Raw genomic sequence first — 14,316 nt, forward strand, 5'->3', positions numbered from 1 at the left:
CTTACACTGCTGTTGTGAAGGCAGCTAAGTCAGCTTTCAATGCGGTGTTTGCCAGGCCTCCTTCAATGCACGTTCCATAGCAGTTTTTCTGCAGTGGCCAATTCAAAGCCCTTCTCTCACAGGCAGAGTGGTGATTACTTTATAAATAAAACTAAGTATCTTTAGGGGAGCTGCCTTCTACATCCTTGATGTCTTTTGAATTTGCCTCCTTAAGTAATAAGAGCTCCTGTGAGCTGGAAGACATGGGTCTACTGCTAGCAGATATTGCTGACATTACTTTGCTGGCTCCCTGCCAAGAAGTGACTGTCCCAGAGGCAACACTTCGTTAAGCAAACAACCCAAGATGAGCCCCCAGGGCCAGGATAGAGGTCACCAAAACCTCCTCATGTCTGCCCACTGTCTTTTAGACTTTCATGAAATCATAGAATGTTACGGATTGGAAGGGACCTCAAAAGATCATCCAGTCCAATCCCACCCGCTGGAGCAGGAACACCCAGATGAGGTTACACAGGAAGGTGTCCAGGTGGGTTTGAATGTCTGCAGAGTAGGAGACTCCACAACCTCCCTGGGCAGCCTGTTCCAGTGTCTGTCACCCTCACTGAGAAGTTTCTTCTCATATTTAAGTGGAACCTCCTGTGATCCAGTTTGTATCCACCGCCCCTTTTCCTACCATTGGTTGTCACTGAGAAGAGCCTGGATCCATCCTCACGACATTCACCCTTTACATAGTTATAAACATTAATAAGGTCAGCCCTCAGTCTCCGCTCCTCCAAGCTAAAGAGACCCAGCTTCCCCAGCCTTCCCTCATAAGGGAGTGGAGCATCTCCCTTAATCATCTTCATGGCTCTGTGCTGGACTCTCTCCAGCAGTTCCCTGTCCTTCTGGAACTGAGGGGCCCAGAATTGGACACAATATTCCAGATGCAGTCTCACCAGGGCAGAGTAAAGGGGATTTCAACAATAAACGGCCCACCAGAAAACGAGGACCGAGCGCTGTGAGAAAACGCCCACACTGCGACTCTCACAGGCGCCATGAGCAGGGCTGTCGCGGGCCGCAGGGCCCTGTGCGGTCACCCCTCATGGAGCGCGCCGATCGCGGCTCCGGAGCGAACCCCAGCGTTTCACGCTGCCTCTACGCGGCGGGCAGTACGGCCGCCCCACACACAACCGGGGAGGAAGCGGCGCGCTCCCGGATGCGCGGCTGACGGGCCCTGGCGCACCCGGCCCTGCCTCAGGCGCCTCCCGCGGAGCCCCGCTCACTGACAATTTCCGGCGCCGCGCGCTGCCGTGACACACTTCCCCCCGCCGAGCCACCCGGCAGCCACTCAGGGGCCGCCCCAGCTTCTTCCCAGCGCGCCCCGCGCGGCGCAGCTCCTCCCCCCGCCCCCGCGCGCAGCCGGAGCTCGGGGCCGCGCCGCCATCTTGTCGCTGTCTCTGCCGGAGCGCCGGTCAGCGGCGGTTGGCGCGGCCGGGGGAGCCGCCCGCGGCGGCAGCGGCGCCGGGCGCTTTTTAAAAAGGGGTTTTTAATCGGACTGGGGCCTCTGTGCCCCAGCCCTGTTTTAACACGCCATGTCCGGAGAGGGAACCGCGGGCGACCAGGTGAGCGGGAGGAGAGTGAGGTCGTAGGCCACTCCCTAAGGGGAACAGCGCGGGGGGGGATCAGGGCCGCCGTGGCGGTCTGGCCTGGGGGTCCCCCGTGGCGGCCGTGCTGTGCAGGCCTCGGTGGGGCGGTGGGGATGAGCGTGTGGGGGTCGTGGAGCTGCCGGTGCGCTGAGGCCGCCCCGGGCCTGAGGGGAACGCGGCCTGTGGCGCTTCCCGGCCCCCTGGGCCCTGCCGGTCCCTCAGCGGCCCCACGCTCCCTTCCCCTCCCGCCGAGCACACCCCTGCCGAGGAACGCGGGTTTGTGCCGTCAGCCGAGCGCCGCGCGGGGGGAGCGGGAGCGCGGGGCCGCTCCCAGCGGCCGCCCCGGTAAAACCGGTAGTACTCCCCAGACTATGTCTGTGTCAGCCCTCGCGTTCCTGGTAAGCAGACCTGAGTTCACGTCGGGGTGGACAATGGACACCCCGGTGAGGTTTTATCCCCCGCGTTCTTTTATTCGTGGTCGTTGAATACACGCGCTCTGGAGGAAAAATGAAACCCGGATAAGCCGTTTACACCGATAATTTGCAGCGTTTTGTGAAGTGGGCATTTGCTGAACGTATGCATTTAACATATAAGGTTTTGTGGCTCCTTAACAATACTCTTTTTCTCCAGAATAAAGCATTATTAAAACACCTTTAAAATAAAACCAATAAAAATGTTCCAGAATCTGTGGCACAGCATTCTTGCATTTGGCTGGGGGAAATAACTACTGTTTCGCTTGGGTTTGGTGTAGGTTTTTTAATATATCAAATTATTTATCACAACTTCTAGTTTTCTAGGCAGGCAAAATCTGAATGTTGTATGTTAGCTCTTTAAATTTTGTATTAGCTTGAATTTCCTACTTACAGGCAGAATTTCTCTAAACAGTTCTTCTTAGTAGTTAAGGCTATGTTCAAAATCGGTATTAATTGGAGGAGTGGCAGTGGAAGTTCCTTCTTGAGAAAGGAGCGGTTGATAACACTGGCATGCCTTAGTGGGCAATGTAGCCTACAAAAATACTTAAAATTAAGCTTACGTCTTAGTGTTCCCTTAAGAAGCTTTGTAGAATGTCACTCTCTTTACAAAACAGGTTATGTTTCTGTGTGTCTGGGACTGTACTCTGAAAGGGTGGCATGTAAACTTTTTGTAAGATCACCAGTTTTGAGGGAAGTAGGAAAGACAAGGGCTCAAGAATGTAAAATAGCCAGTTTCTATTTCATTAGGAAAATATCCTAAGAATTACCAGCCTGTTTGCTCAAAGCTGGTCAAGTTAATAAATATACTTGTAGTATGTTTAAGCAAGGGATTCTTCAGAATGGTTTATTTAATCATAAAGTAGATGGCTACAAAGAAGTAAGCATATGCTACAATAAAATGTTGATAATCCTGATGTGTGTAGTATATTTCACATTTAAGATACCCACTCTTTTTAATTACATTGATGTTTAATTGCATAATTAAACTGTTGGGTGAATAGTGTATTTTTTTAGCTTGTAATACTTTACTATTTAACTTAAAGAAGAACAGTGCTGACTTAAGGTTTTATTTTCTTTAGCAAGGGAGAATTTAATATGCAAAAGGTTTAATTACTTTGCAGAATAGCTTTTACTTCAGGATACAGACAGTAACAGCTTTAATATTGCAATTCTGTGTCACAGAGGGTTTTATCATTCAAAAAATTGCAAATCATTATTTGCAGCTTGTGTAAAGTATGTATTTTAACGTATGGCTTGTATTTTCTTTTTTTGATCCATATCAGGATTCATCTTTTTTACTCATTGTGATTACTGGCTTTACATTAGGTGCACTTAAAAAAACCCACTCTCGTAATTATAGGTCGGGTTAATTTTCTTCTACTCCATCCTCTTTATCAAGGCCTCTGGATTCTGGTTTCCTAGAAGTCTCTCATTTTGTTCTGGTTGGTTATCTCCCATCAATTTTCTTCAGTTTCACTAAGTTGTCTTGTACATTTTTTTTCCTACCCTGGTAGACTTCTGTTTCTTATTCCTTGTGTTAAGATAGGCCATAATTTGATATCAGTGTTTTTACTGATACTACCATGAAGTTTTCCATGCCCCAGGCTACCACGCGTCCAACTGTGTGGTGGGGCAGGTGTACCTTAAGTTAGTGTTGATGCCAGTCTGACTGTGGTCTGACAGTGTGATAGACCTAAATTCACTGCATGTCTGTGTAAAGAAGAACAGCAAAGTATTGTGACTGGGGCTGTTGTGCCTTGTTACCTTCCCTACAGTGCAGCTGCTAGATATATTGTAACTATCTGGAAGGCAGTCTGGCTTTACATGCGCAATATTCTTATGGTTATAAATGTTTATTTTCGTAAGAATCTGAAGCTGGGCAGGGATTGGGTCTGGCTTTCCTCTTCCAGGTTTCATCTGTTGCTTCCACAACCAGCTTCTGAGTTTGTGGATGCCATTTTCATTGACAGTCACATAGATGAGTATAAGGGGGTGACTGTATAGTTAATTTCTATCTGTTGTGCATAAGGTGTATGTGTGATAGCATATGGTGCAGCTGTTAAAGATCTTTGACAAATCAGAGTCGTTAATTTTGACTCACTGACATGCAGGCATGTCTACATTTTGCTTCCCAGATGTTAGGGTTTGGGGGGACTTCCAAAAGCAGCCAGGTGAACAACAAGTTGCCACGCCGTCTCCAGCAAGTACGAAGTTGTAGTAGTGTGAGAAGGAAGAACAGAAAGTGGAAAGTTGGATGGAGGGAGGGTGGAAGACTAAACCTATTGTAAGGTTAAAGTCTCAGTTGGAGTTGAGGCTTTATTGTACCAGGTGCAGCGCAATTGAAATGTGGCTTTTACTGCCTTTAAACTGAGCTTAGCTCCAGGCCTTGTTAGACTGCTTTACTGTGTAGAGCAGGAGCATAAGCTACCTTATTTGGGTTGTCTCCTTGCGTCATTATTGTAGAACAGACTGCAGCAGGGGGACAAGGAAATGTGATGAAGCCACCACTGTTACAGTATATTTAAATTCTTGCACTGTGGTAACTATGCTGGACCCAAGTTGATTTCTGCAGAACCAGTTGAACTATGTCAGGCCTTAAAATCTGTTAGGTCCCTGACAGACTCCTGGCAAGGTCTACATGAATTTCCAAGGTCAGTTTTTAGAATAACAAACACTTAGCCCTGTTTGTATCATAGAAATCCGCATGTGTAGACTGAAAGGCTACATCTGCGACTGTTCGTCAGAAAATTCCCTGACAAGCTCTTCCCAGTCTCTTCATGTGACGAGGTTACAAAGAGTACATACTTGCACCTCTGTATGTCTTTACATTTTTCTGAACCTTAGTATACACATCTAGTTTCATTTGAGCTTTAGTAAGACCTAACTTTGTTTTGTTCTCTGTCTTTTTCTACCATGGCACAACCACTGTTCTTGTCCACTTAGTAAATATATACTTGCACGCATCAATTTTATCTGAAGAATTGATGCAGGATTTGCCTTACTCCTGCGTTAGTTGCCTTCTGATCTTTTAAGGCTAGAACATACATTTCGCACTTTCTGCAGCTATTTCAAAGATATGCACACCAGTCTGTGATGTGTGTTACTTTACATGGATGTGAATCTGGTCCAAGACTGAGCTGTGGAAAAGAAAAAAGCCTGTATTGTCTCTGTGAATATGGAAGAGAGCTCTAAAGCTCTAAAGCAGTCTGTTCCAGTTTCTTACTGGTATTTTTATCCCTTCCTACTCCTGCTTCTCATTCATGTCATGTGTGTGTTTGATGTAGTACATTATGTAAGTTTCTGAATTTTATATGTGATAGTAAATGCTATTGTAGTTAACTTTAGATTAACATTTTAAAAATAGGTGTCATTGAGCACAATAATGAAAGAAGTTCTTGCAGGATTGTGTAGGTTTAATATGTCAAGAGGAGCCATTTGAAAGAATCTCCTCTAAGAGCATATTGTTTTAAATGATGTATAGTGAACCTGGGTTTACTATCATTGTTTACATTTACTGTAGGAACGGGTTGTAAACAGAATTACCACAAACCTTGGTGCAGGAAAACTTTTAAGTTGGTAATGTGGGGGTTCTTTTTCAATTTTTACGTGGTTGTAAACACTATATTCTAGCTGCGTTTCTGCGGTCAGTATGTTTCAGGTATACCAAGAGGTTAAAGCAGAAAATGTGTCTAAATGGTAACATTTGGGAAATAGTCTCATGAGGAAAGAATGGTAATCATTACCAATCCAAAACTCTTGATTTGTTCAGAGATATAAAACAGCTATATTATGTTGGGAGAGAGACAGTACTTACAAAAGTTTCCTTTAGTATTATTTTAAGATTAATATACTGGGTTATATCTGTTAAGAGTGACCTAGTCTTAAAGGACAAAACTTTTTTAAAGATTATGTTCACAGTTGAATTTATTTAGTGGTAGAATAGAAGAAGGCAAGACATTGAAAATAAATTTAATAAAGTGCAAGGATTGATAAGGTGTAACTGTACTGTAGGATTGTGTTACTGAAGAAAGGATTTTTAAAACTTTTTCTATGCACATACAGCTATAACTAAAAAAACCTTAGGCTAGACAGACCTGTAAGTTAACCTAACTGGACAACTAACAATGCTTGTCAAGTCGCGTGTTAATATTTTTTAAATTATATTCGTTGGGTGTGTTACCGTCCAGGCTGTGTTAAACTGTGCAGCAACGAGCCAAAATCTACAAACAGTAGCCTCTGTCTTAGTGGGTGTAAAACTCCTTTTTGATGTTGAACCAATTTGACTGAACTAGCCATTAAAATTTCTGCCTTTTCATGTACAGTGGCCTATACATCTTGTTTGTAGAAGTTGTTTCATAATTAGTGGTAGTTTTTAGAGCATCTTAAACTGACCACTTCCCAGATGGAACAGCTGTTTAAATAATTTCCTCTTCACAGCAGAAGACCCTTTTGTGGAAACAGGAGGATGCTTTAAGCACCTGGATGCATTAGGTGGTGCAAATAATTGAAAGAGGTGTTTGGTTTGGTATTTTATTACAGACTTCGGAGTCATGAGGGTTCCTTCTCAGAGACATGGGGAAACGGTTAATTGTTGCTTTTAGCAGTAAGGCATAAACTAATTCTTTTTTCCTTGAAGGTGATTGATAAATAACTTTTAGTAAATACTAAAAGTCAACTTTGTTTCTCCTGGTCTTGTTCCCTCTGATACTCTATAGAATTCAACTTCAAATGTATTTTGCAGGAAGGAGCTTCTAGACTTCTTGGTTTGGGCCTTTTCAGATTTTGGAAACTGTGGTCATAAAGATAATTTTACACTCTTTATCTATGAAACTAAAAATCCATTGTTATTTATCTATGTATGAAAAATAAAAGGAAGCTGTGAATCAAACTAGATGGTGATAATACAGATAATCATGGACATGGAGCCTTAAGTGCTAAAAGAATTCCGTGACCTTCAGAGGGTTCTTTGTGTGAAAGGAGCCCTATTATATGGGAGGTATACTGAACACAGAAAGCAGAGAGAAAGAAGTATTTTCCAGTTTGTATGCAACAATTCTTTGCAGCTTTTTTTTTCTTTTCAGACAGCAAAGTTAAAAGCCAGTATCCATCTGGCTAGGTGCAGTTTTTTGGTAGTTTAAGCTGATCTAAGTTGGGACTGCTAAAGTCCGGTATGGTTTTGCGTCCTTTATTGTGCATCACATCTGATCCTGAAATTAGGGAGCCAATCCATTAGAAAGTTAAGAACTTTTCTAATAGGATTATTTTTCTGCTGATTTAACTCCCTGAACTGGCTTGTCACAGGATGAGATTAGCTCAAGCGCCTCTGTTAACCATAGGAGGGGACTGAGAATACTTATCTAGGGACAGGATCTTGGCAATGAACAAACACCCAAGAATTAAATATTCACAGTGTTGGATACTGACTGTTGTGCAAGCAGTGCAATTAGAAATACATCATCAAAAGCCACGTACCCTTGAACTGTGGTAACAGCAGACCTAGGCACAGAGTGCAGTTATCATGTGTTTTTCAAAACTGGGGTCAAGTGTCTTTCTGGCTACAGCTGAGCTAGCTTGTCAGGCTACTTGTTCCCTTTCACTGCACGCTTGCTGTAGATGTTAATCCTCACAGGTTTGATGTGTAACTGAATGCAGCTTTGCTCACATGCCTAGTTCTGCCAAAATGGTCCAAACTGGAAATCCTGAGTGTTGATTTCTCCAATATATTAGGAGTGATTATTTGTGAAGGTGCAAGGTAATGAGGGCCTTATTTCCAGGACACTGCAGTGCTGTCTGCCTCTCAAACGTGGATAGATTTTATCCAACCTGGAGAAGGATTAGGGACAGGAGAGGGAGTGCTCACTGGCCTTAAGAAATTGTTTTCTTGCATATGACATAAGGTACAAGCAATTCCAAGCAGTTGTTTAGAACCCTCATCATATAGTTATTTTCAATTCTGTAGAGCACCTATAATTTTTGTCTTATATAATTATGTGGAGAACTGCTGCAGCTAAGTGAATATTTGCTGATTTAGGAAATTAGTCTTTTATTATTTCCAATAAAAGAATGAAAATTTGATTAATCTTTTTACGCATATTAGGAGTACTGTATCATATACACAAAATGTAGCATTGCTATGAATATGCATCTTATCAGCGTTTTTTTTTTCGCTAGCTTAATTTGTTTCAACCTTTCTAAGTTGATTGCCATACATCTGCATTGGTAAAATCAAATTCCCAGAAGCCTTAACTGTTTCACTGGAGTGTCAGTGCAGCTGAGTTATTTTGTGTGTCATGTGGAAAGGTTTGATATAGTACAACTGAACTGCTTACTACTCAAATAGTTGAGGTTTGCTTCAGTGCCCTGTTCTACTTCCTATTTGAAAGTCACTACAGTGCAGCACCCTGTGCTTCAACAAATGCTTCCCTTATTTTTGTAGGGTGATTTTTAATTTTTTTTAATTGTAGCTGACATTAATAATACTCCTGATAGGCATTTCTGTCTAATTGAATGCAAAATAATATATGCTTGGTTGAATATTTGAGACAAGTAGATTTCACTTAAATGAAAAGTCATGAGAAGCAGTGCTTATCACTGATCTGGGCAAATTTTAATTAGTGCTTTATTTGAATAAACAACACTTCAACTTTGGGTCATCTGTAGAGACAACTTACACGAACAGTCTTTAAACTTTGGAAATTTCAGGTTCAGCACTGTCTTCTGTAAGCTGAAATATGTTTATGCATGTCATTTTAGAGGAAATAAAACCTCTAGTTCATTTCATAGTGTGTTCTGCATCTCAAGGCTGTATCAGTTGAACTATAACATATGCAGTATTGCAGAGTAAGAATTTTGATGGATTTAGGAATGTAAAAACATTCATGTGGACGTTTATAAATGTACTCCTTTTGAGCTGACAACTTTGAGCTCCTAAATTTAAACTTGAACTTTTTAGTCAAATTAGTTTTATAATTTAGTTTGCTGTGAGACTTGATACTTGCCTTCCAAGCTACATTGATTTGCACTGATCAATTGATGTTAAGAATTACTCAAAAACTGAATAGAAAATAATAATGGTCTTTAAACTCCCAAAAAGCCCCGTCTACTGATTTTTTTTGTCTTTGTTTTTGTTTCCCTTTCATGTGTGGCAGGTATTACATATCAGTGGAACAGTTCTACAACATTTTTGATTGTTCATTTTATAAGTAAATTTAGTTTAAAATCTTTTAAGGGATATGCCTTGGATTATCTTGCTGGTAGGGCTGACACAAAAACTGGTAGTGCTGAAAAACATTCAAAAATATGGTAACTTTTTAAAATGATCAAGTTGAATTGCTCTGTATAACATAAGCAACTGTTATATAGTAGTGGGTTTGCAGAAGCTGACAACAGCAAAGGGGCAGGGCACTGCTGAAAATCAAGTTAATGTGACTAAGTAACTCAGGCTTACTGCACTTGCTAGCCCCTGCTTTTATTTATTTTTTTTTTTAAATCACTGTTTTGTACAGTGCTTCGCTGGCAGCTTATCTTCGAATAATGCCGCTGGAAATGGTCTTCCAATAAAATCCATTAATAATACCTTGGATTTGTGTTCTTGTAATGTCTGCTTCCTTTCAGGAGTGATGCTTGTTAATTTTACTAGAAGTCACATCTCTGTAGTGTTACATGTCTAGTTACCTTCACTTCCCATTATAAATGTGTTCTCTCCTGTTTGCTCTTTTTAATTTTCAGAGCTATATATTGACCTAGATCCAATATTAAGAATTAAAATGATTGCTTGAAATAATCTTTTTGCAACCGACAGGGTTCTTTAGAATTTTCTGTACAGTAAATGTGTCACGCTGTGGTCTACAATACAGTTGTATATTCTAACAGTAATTATGTAGCTAACTTGTAACATTTCACAAGAAGGGTCTTGTAGTAATAATTTACAGGTTATTGTTACATCTCACAAAGGCAAGAATTTACTTGATCATGTGATTTGGGACCACTAACATCTGCCTGAAAAGGAGTCAAGTATGGAAAGTTAGTAAATAAGCTGTTTGGAGTACAGGTCAGAACAACAATTTAGGGTTGGAACAAGCATGTATTTTAAGACTTGTCTATATGGGGTCATCAGATTGTAATTCTTTCATCTACTTGTGCTGACAGTGTTAAATCTAGAAAAAAAAACTTCTGGAGATCATAAATTTAAAACATTTCCACAAGTCTTTAAAAGAACACTTAAGCCTGTACTGTAATAGTAACTACGTTAACATTGGATTTGTTAAAGCTTATAGTATCAAAAAGAGATTTTAAACTCCAGTTTGAATGTCTGAGTAAAAAAAAAAAAAAATAGTGCCAAAGCTACAGGAAGGCAAGTGTAAGAATACACTGACTGACAGATCAGAAAGTTAAAATTTGTGTTTGGATAATGTGTATATGTTGCTACTAGAACTCTCATCTCCTAGTTTTCTTATGAAATCTGTAACCTGTGATGTGACATACTTACTGTCCTGCATGTACAGAATGACTTGTGCAGTAACCTGAATTTGTTTGGCTGAGGTCTGTAATGGAAAAATTGGTCTGAATTTAGTTTTTGCATCTTAAAAATTTCAGCTCATTAAAACTGTTTGAAATTCATAGTGCAATAAATTTTCTGGCAAACTGAAATTTGTTCTACAGCTTTAGAAACATTTATTCAGTTTAGTCTAGCTTTTTGCTGGATCACCAAACATGTAGAATGTTTTGTGGTAAGAGAGTGTGTTATCTTAACGGAACAACTTGTTTTCCAGATAAAATTGCAATTTAGTAGCTCCAGCATAAAAACTGAGATCTGAAACATTGTCAGAATGTAGTTGTTAGCTTGACTCTGTTGTTGAGACAGAACTTCCCAAACTCTGCTTGTGATCTCTTATGTCTTCTTTTTAATTTTTCTAGGCTGCTGAATATGTCCCAGAAAAAGTGAAGAAAGCTGAAAAGAAACTAGAAGAAAATCCATATGACCTTGACGCTTGGAGCATTCTCATTCGAGAGGCACAGGTTTAGTGACATAGGATTACATTTCCTTATCTATGGTCCACTCACACTATTTGGTTCTGGAGTAAAATCAACAAATTCATTTACATAAATCATAATATTGTAAATGCTGTTTTGATTTTCAATTTTTAGAATCAACCTATAGACAAAGCACGGAAGACCTATGAACGCCTTGTTGCCCAGTTCCCCAGTTCTGGCAGATTCTGGAAACTGTACATTGAAGCAGAGGTTAATATTTTTACATTTTTTCTTATATAACATTTAATAGGTGTTTAAGTTTACACTTTCATAAGCATAAATAAGATAGGCACATATAATGTAGGGAAACGGGGATTTTGAATATGCCTTGCCTTTATTTTGTAAAATAGGTACAAAGGAGTGATTAAAATGAATTCTAAAGTATTGGGTCTTTTATAAGTTGATGATTGTTGCATTATGGAATTGCAACAACATTAAAACCGTTTCAATGGTATTGGAGTGCTTTAGCCTTTTATTTACTTGTCGTGTCAATTTATTGCCTCCCGTGTCATTTATTTAGAGGACTTTTTTTTCATTTATACGTACAGACGTATTTGAATGACTTTGTGGATGTTTGGATCTTTCAATTTTTTTGCTTTCTTAGGGAATCGGGTGTTTCTGTGAAACGCATATTGGGGGTCGGGGAGGTGGGTTGGAAGCTGATTTTTGGAGTGAAAATACTGGGCAAATATATTAGTACAACTCATTAGTTTCTAAAAATCCCCCCAAAATTGTGATTGTTTACATAACTATATAAAAATTCCCACTAAGTTAATTGATTAAAGAATCTTTAATGACATGTTATGAAATGCACTTTATAGTCTGAATTGATTTTTTTTTAACATTTTTCTGTAGCTGATAGTTAACACCAATACATGTGTTTTTTGCGGGTATCTTTTAGATGCACATTTTTCTTTAGAGATAGGTCTTCTACATGCTAAACTACAGGGGTGTGGACTTGTGTTCTGTAGCTAAGAAATGAACTGCCTAATTTTTTTTCCATTTTATTTGAAAATTGCAAAGCAGCAATCTGACTCACAATACTGCATTGTTTACTGATCAGATCTTATATTAAATACCATACCCAAATGTGTTTTGGCAGTAAATTTTGAAGATTAAATAAAATCGGAATAATGGGAATCTAACAAATTTTTATATTGCAGTTTATAGTAAGATGTTCTGGTGCAAAATAGTGCAACCTAAATTTAATATTACCTAATTAAACATTATAATTTTCACTATTTTATTTTCAGTAGTTTATAGTGGTGGGTGGGATGTCATATTTGGGAGATTGTGAATGCACTAACACATACAGATGTGTATTTTGCCGTGTGGGACCCTGCAGCCAAATCCATTAGCCTCTTGTACCCCGCAGTGTTCACTACAGGATCTGGTCTGTGGAAGCTAGTCTAACTTGATGATGACATTAAGTTATCCGATTTATGTGCTTATTTAAACCTTTTATCTTTCTTATGCCTCAAACTTAATTGGTGAATAAGACCACCTCAGAAAGCCTACATTGTAGATCTTTCGTTAGAAAGTACCGTTATCAGTGTAAAGCTTCTTGTCTTGAACTGTGTTCAGAGCTGAATTGACCGACATTGCCTCCTGTGATACCTTTTTAAATAATTTATAATCCATTAGTATTTAGAAACATTTACAGTGTCAAAACTTAAAACAGTCTAGGGTATAATTTTTTTACCTGCTTCTTCAAGGAAGGAAGGTCAGCTTCTATCCAGCAGGTATGGTAACCAGGTGACACAAGTAAATTTGAGAAGGAAAGAACTGACATAAAGATCACTAGCTCAAGTGTGCCCCTGCGTGCGTGTGTGTGTGTGTGTCTGCCTGCCTACGACTACACTGCAAATACAAGAGAAATTAAATGTATTAATTTGTAATTCAAAACAATGGGAAAACATGAACTTCAGAGTTGTGGTAGAGGTTACACTTGAAAGTGGTTATCCTGGAAACAAATATAAGAGGTTGCTTTAAAAAATATTTTCCAACTTAACAGGCAAATATTTAAAATCTCAGTTATGACTCAGCTTTTTATTCATGGTTCCAGTAACTTCTCTCAAGCCTCACATAGTGACCAATATAACTAAAAAGCAACATCTCTGCCTTTTTTTAGTATATGTAATCATTTATAGCTATAAGCTCAAATAACTTTATTTCGAAATTCATCTGTCTAAAAAAATATACTCACACGATTGGGCACTGTTGTCAGTATTGTTTTAAGTTGCATATCATATGTATAGTCCTGTCTGAGAGGAAAATGAAGTGGTTTTTTAAATGTTCTTTTAACAGCATAGTTGAACATAAATTAAGGCTTGAGTTAATTTTTCAAGGCTACCTTAGGTAGAGGAATTGTTTTGAGGCTTCTTTCATTACAGCCTGAAGATGTACAAGGAATATAGGGGAGGTATTTTTCAAAAGCTTTTTTCCTTAGTAGTCTTCTGCTAGAAAGTTTCTCTTGGATAGTTCAGAAGTATACATCTTTCCAGCCTTGAGTTGGGAAACTAAACCTGGGTTAAATCTTCGTTTAGCATTGCTTTTGATTCACTTTCACTGCCTCAGTATTTAAATCTGAATGTTGCTAAATTTCAGTCCTCTGTTTTTGCTGATGTAAAAACAAGAATATCACTTTCCTCTTTAACATAATGTTTTCTCTTTGTAATCGCAGAAAGACAATAAGGGAGAAGAAATTGTGGGTGGTTTTCTGGCATATTGTCTTTCACTAGAGAATTTTGTCCTCTGCACAACATAAATCTGAGCTGAATATCATTGCATAGTGGTGGTCTGTTATTGGAAGATGAGCTAGGGTGAGGGTTATGATTATGGCCTTACAAAAACTGAATTGGCCCTTTAGCAGCTGTATTCTTTATAAAATTGTTAGAAATCTCTAAATTTCCCTAACCTGAGGAGTGTGTTCTTTTTAGTCATTCCAATCTTCAAATAGAAATCATTGTTTATAATCTACACGAACACAAACTGTTCCCTTGCGTGTGCCAGTTCATTTTGTGATGTAAAATTTCTACGTGCAGGCCTTACTGCTGTGATTACCTCTTGTTTTTATGACAGTGTTTGTACAGCTCACTGACTGTTTTCCTTTTTGTGTATGACTTTGTTCCCTACTGGAATATAGTGTAAAGCAGTGCTCAGCATGTAGTGTATCATCTAACTTACTG

The 14,316-nt window shown here is 39.5% G+C and overlaps 1 protein-coding gene and 1 long non-coding RNA gene across 3 annotated transcripts in view; one reads left to right on the forward strand and one right to left on the reverse strand.

Annotated features, from left to right (window-relative positions):
* The window catches only part of LOC135579617 (uncharacterized), a 35,912-nt gene extending 34,687 nt beyond the window's left edge, over nt 1-1,225 (reverse strand). Inside the window, exon 1 of the long non-coding RNA XR_010473119.1 lies at nt 6-1,225. This is a non-coding gene — a long non-coding RNA (uncharacterized LOC135579617). The remainder of the gene's footprint in view (nt 1-5) is intronic.
* Nucleotides 1,226-1,346: 121 nt separating this feature from the next.
* Nucleotides 1,347-14,316, forward strand: part of CSTF3 (cleavage stimulation factor subunit 3) — a 49,295-nt gene continuing 36,325 nt past the window's right edge. For both annotated transcript variants that reach the window (XM_065065366.1, XM_065065367.1), the window contains exons 1-3: nt 1,347-1,598; nt 11,012-11,113; nt 11,243-11,338. In XM_065065366.1, coding sequence (XP_064921438.1) covers nt 1,569-1,598; nt 11,012-11,113; nt 11,243-11,338 — 228 coding nt within the window. In that variant the 5' untranslated portion in view covers nt 1,347-1,568. The remainder of the gene's footprint in view (nt 1,599-11,011; nt 11,114-11,242; nt 11,339-14,316) is intronic.

The sequence above is a fragment of the Columba livia genome, chromosome 5, assembly GCF_036013475.1.
Source record: "Columba livia isolate bColLiv1 breed racing homer chromosome 5, bColLiv1.pat.W.v2, whole genome shotgun sequence".
In the NCBI taxonomy this organism is placed as follows: Eukaryota; Metazoa; Chordata; class Aves; order Columbiformes; family Columbidae; genus Columba; species Columba livia.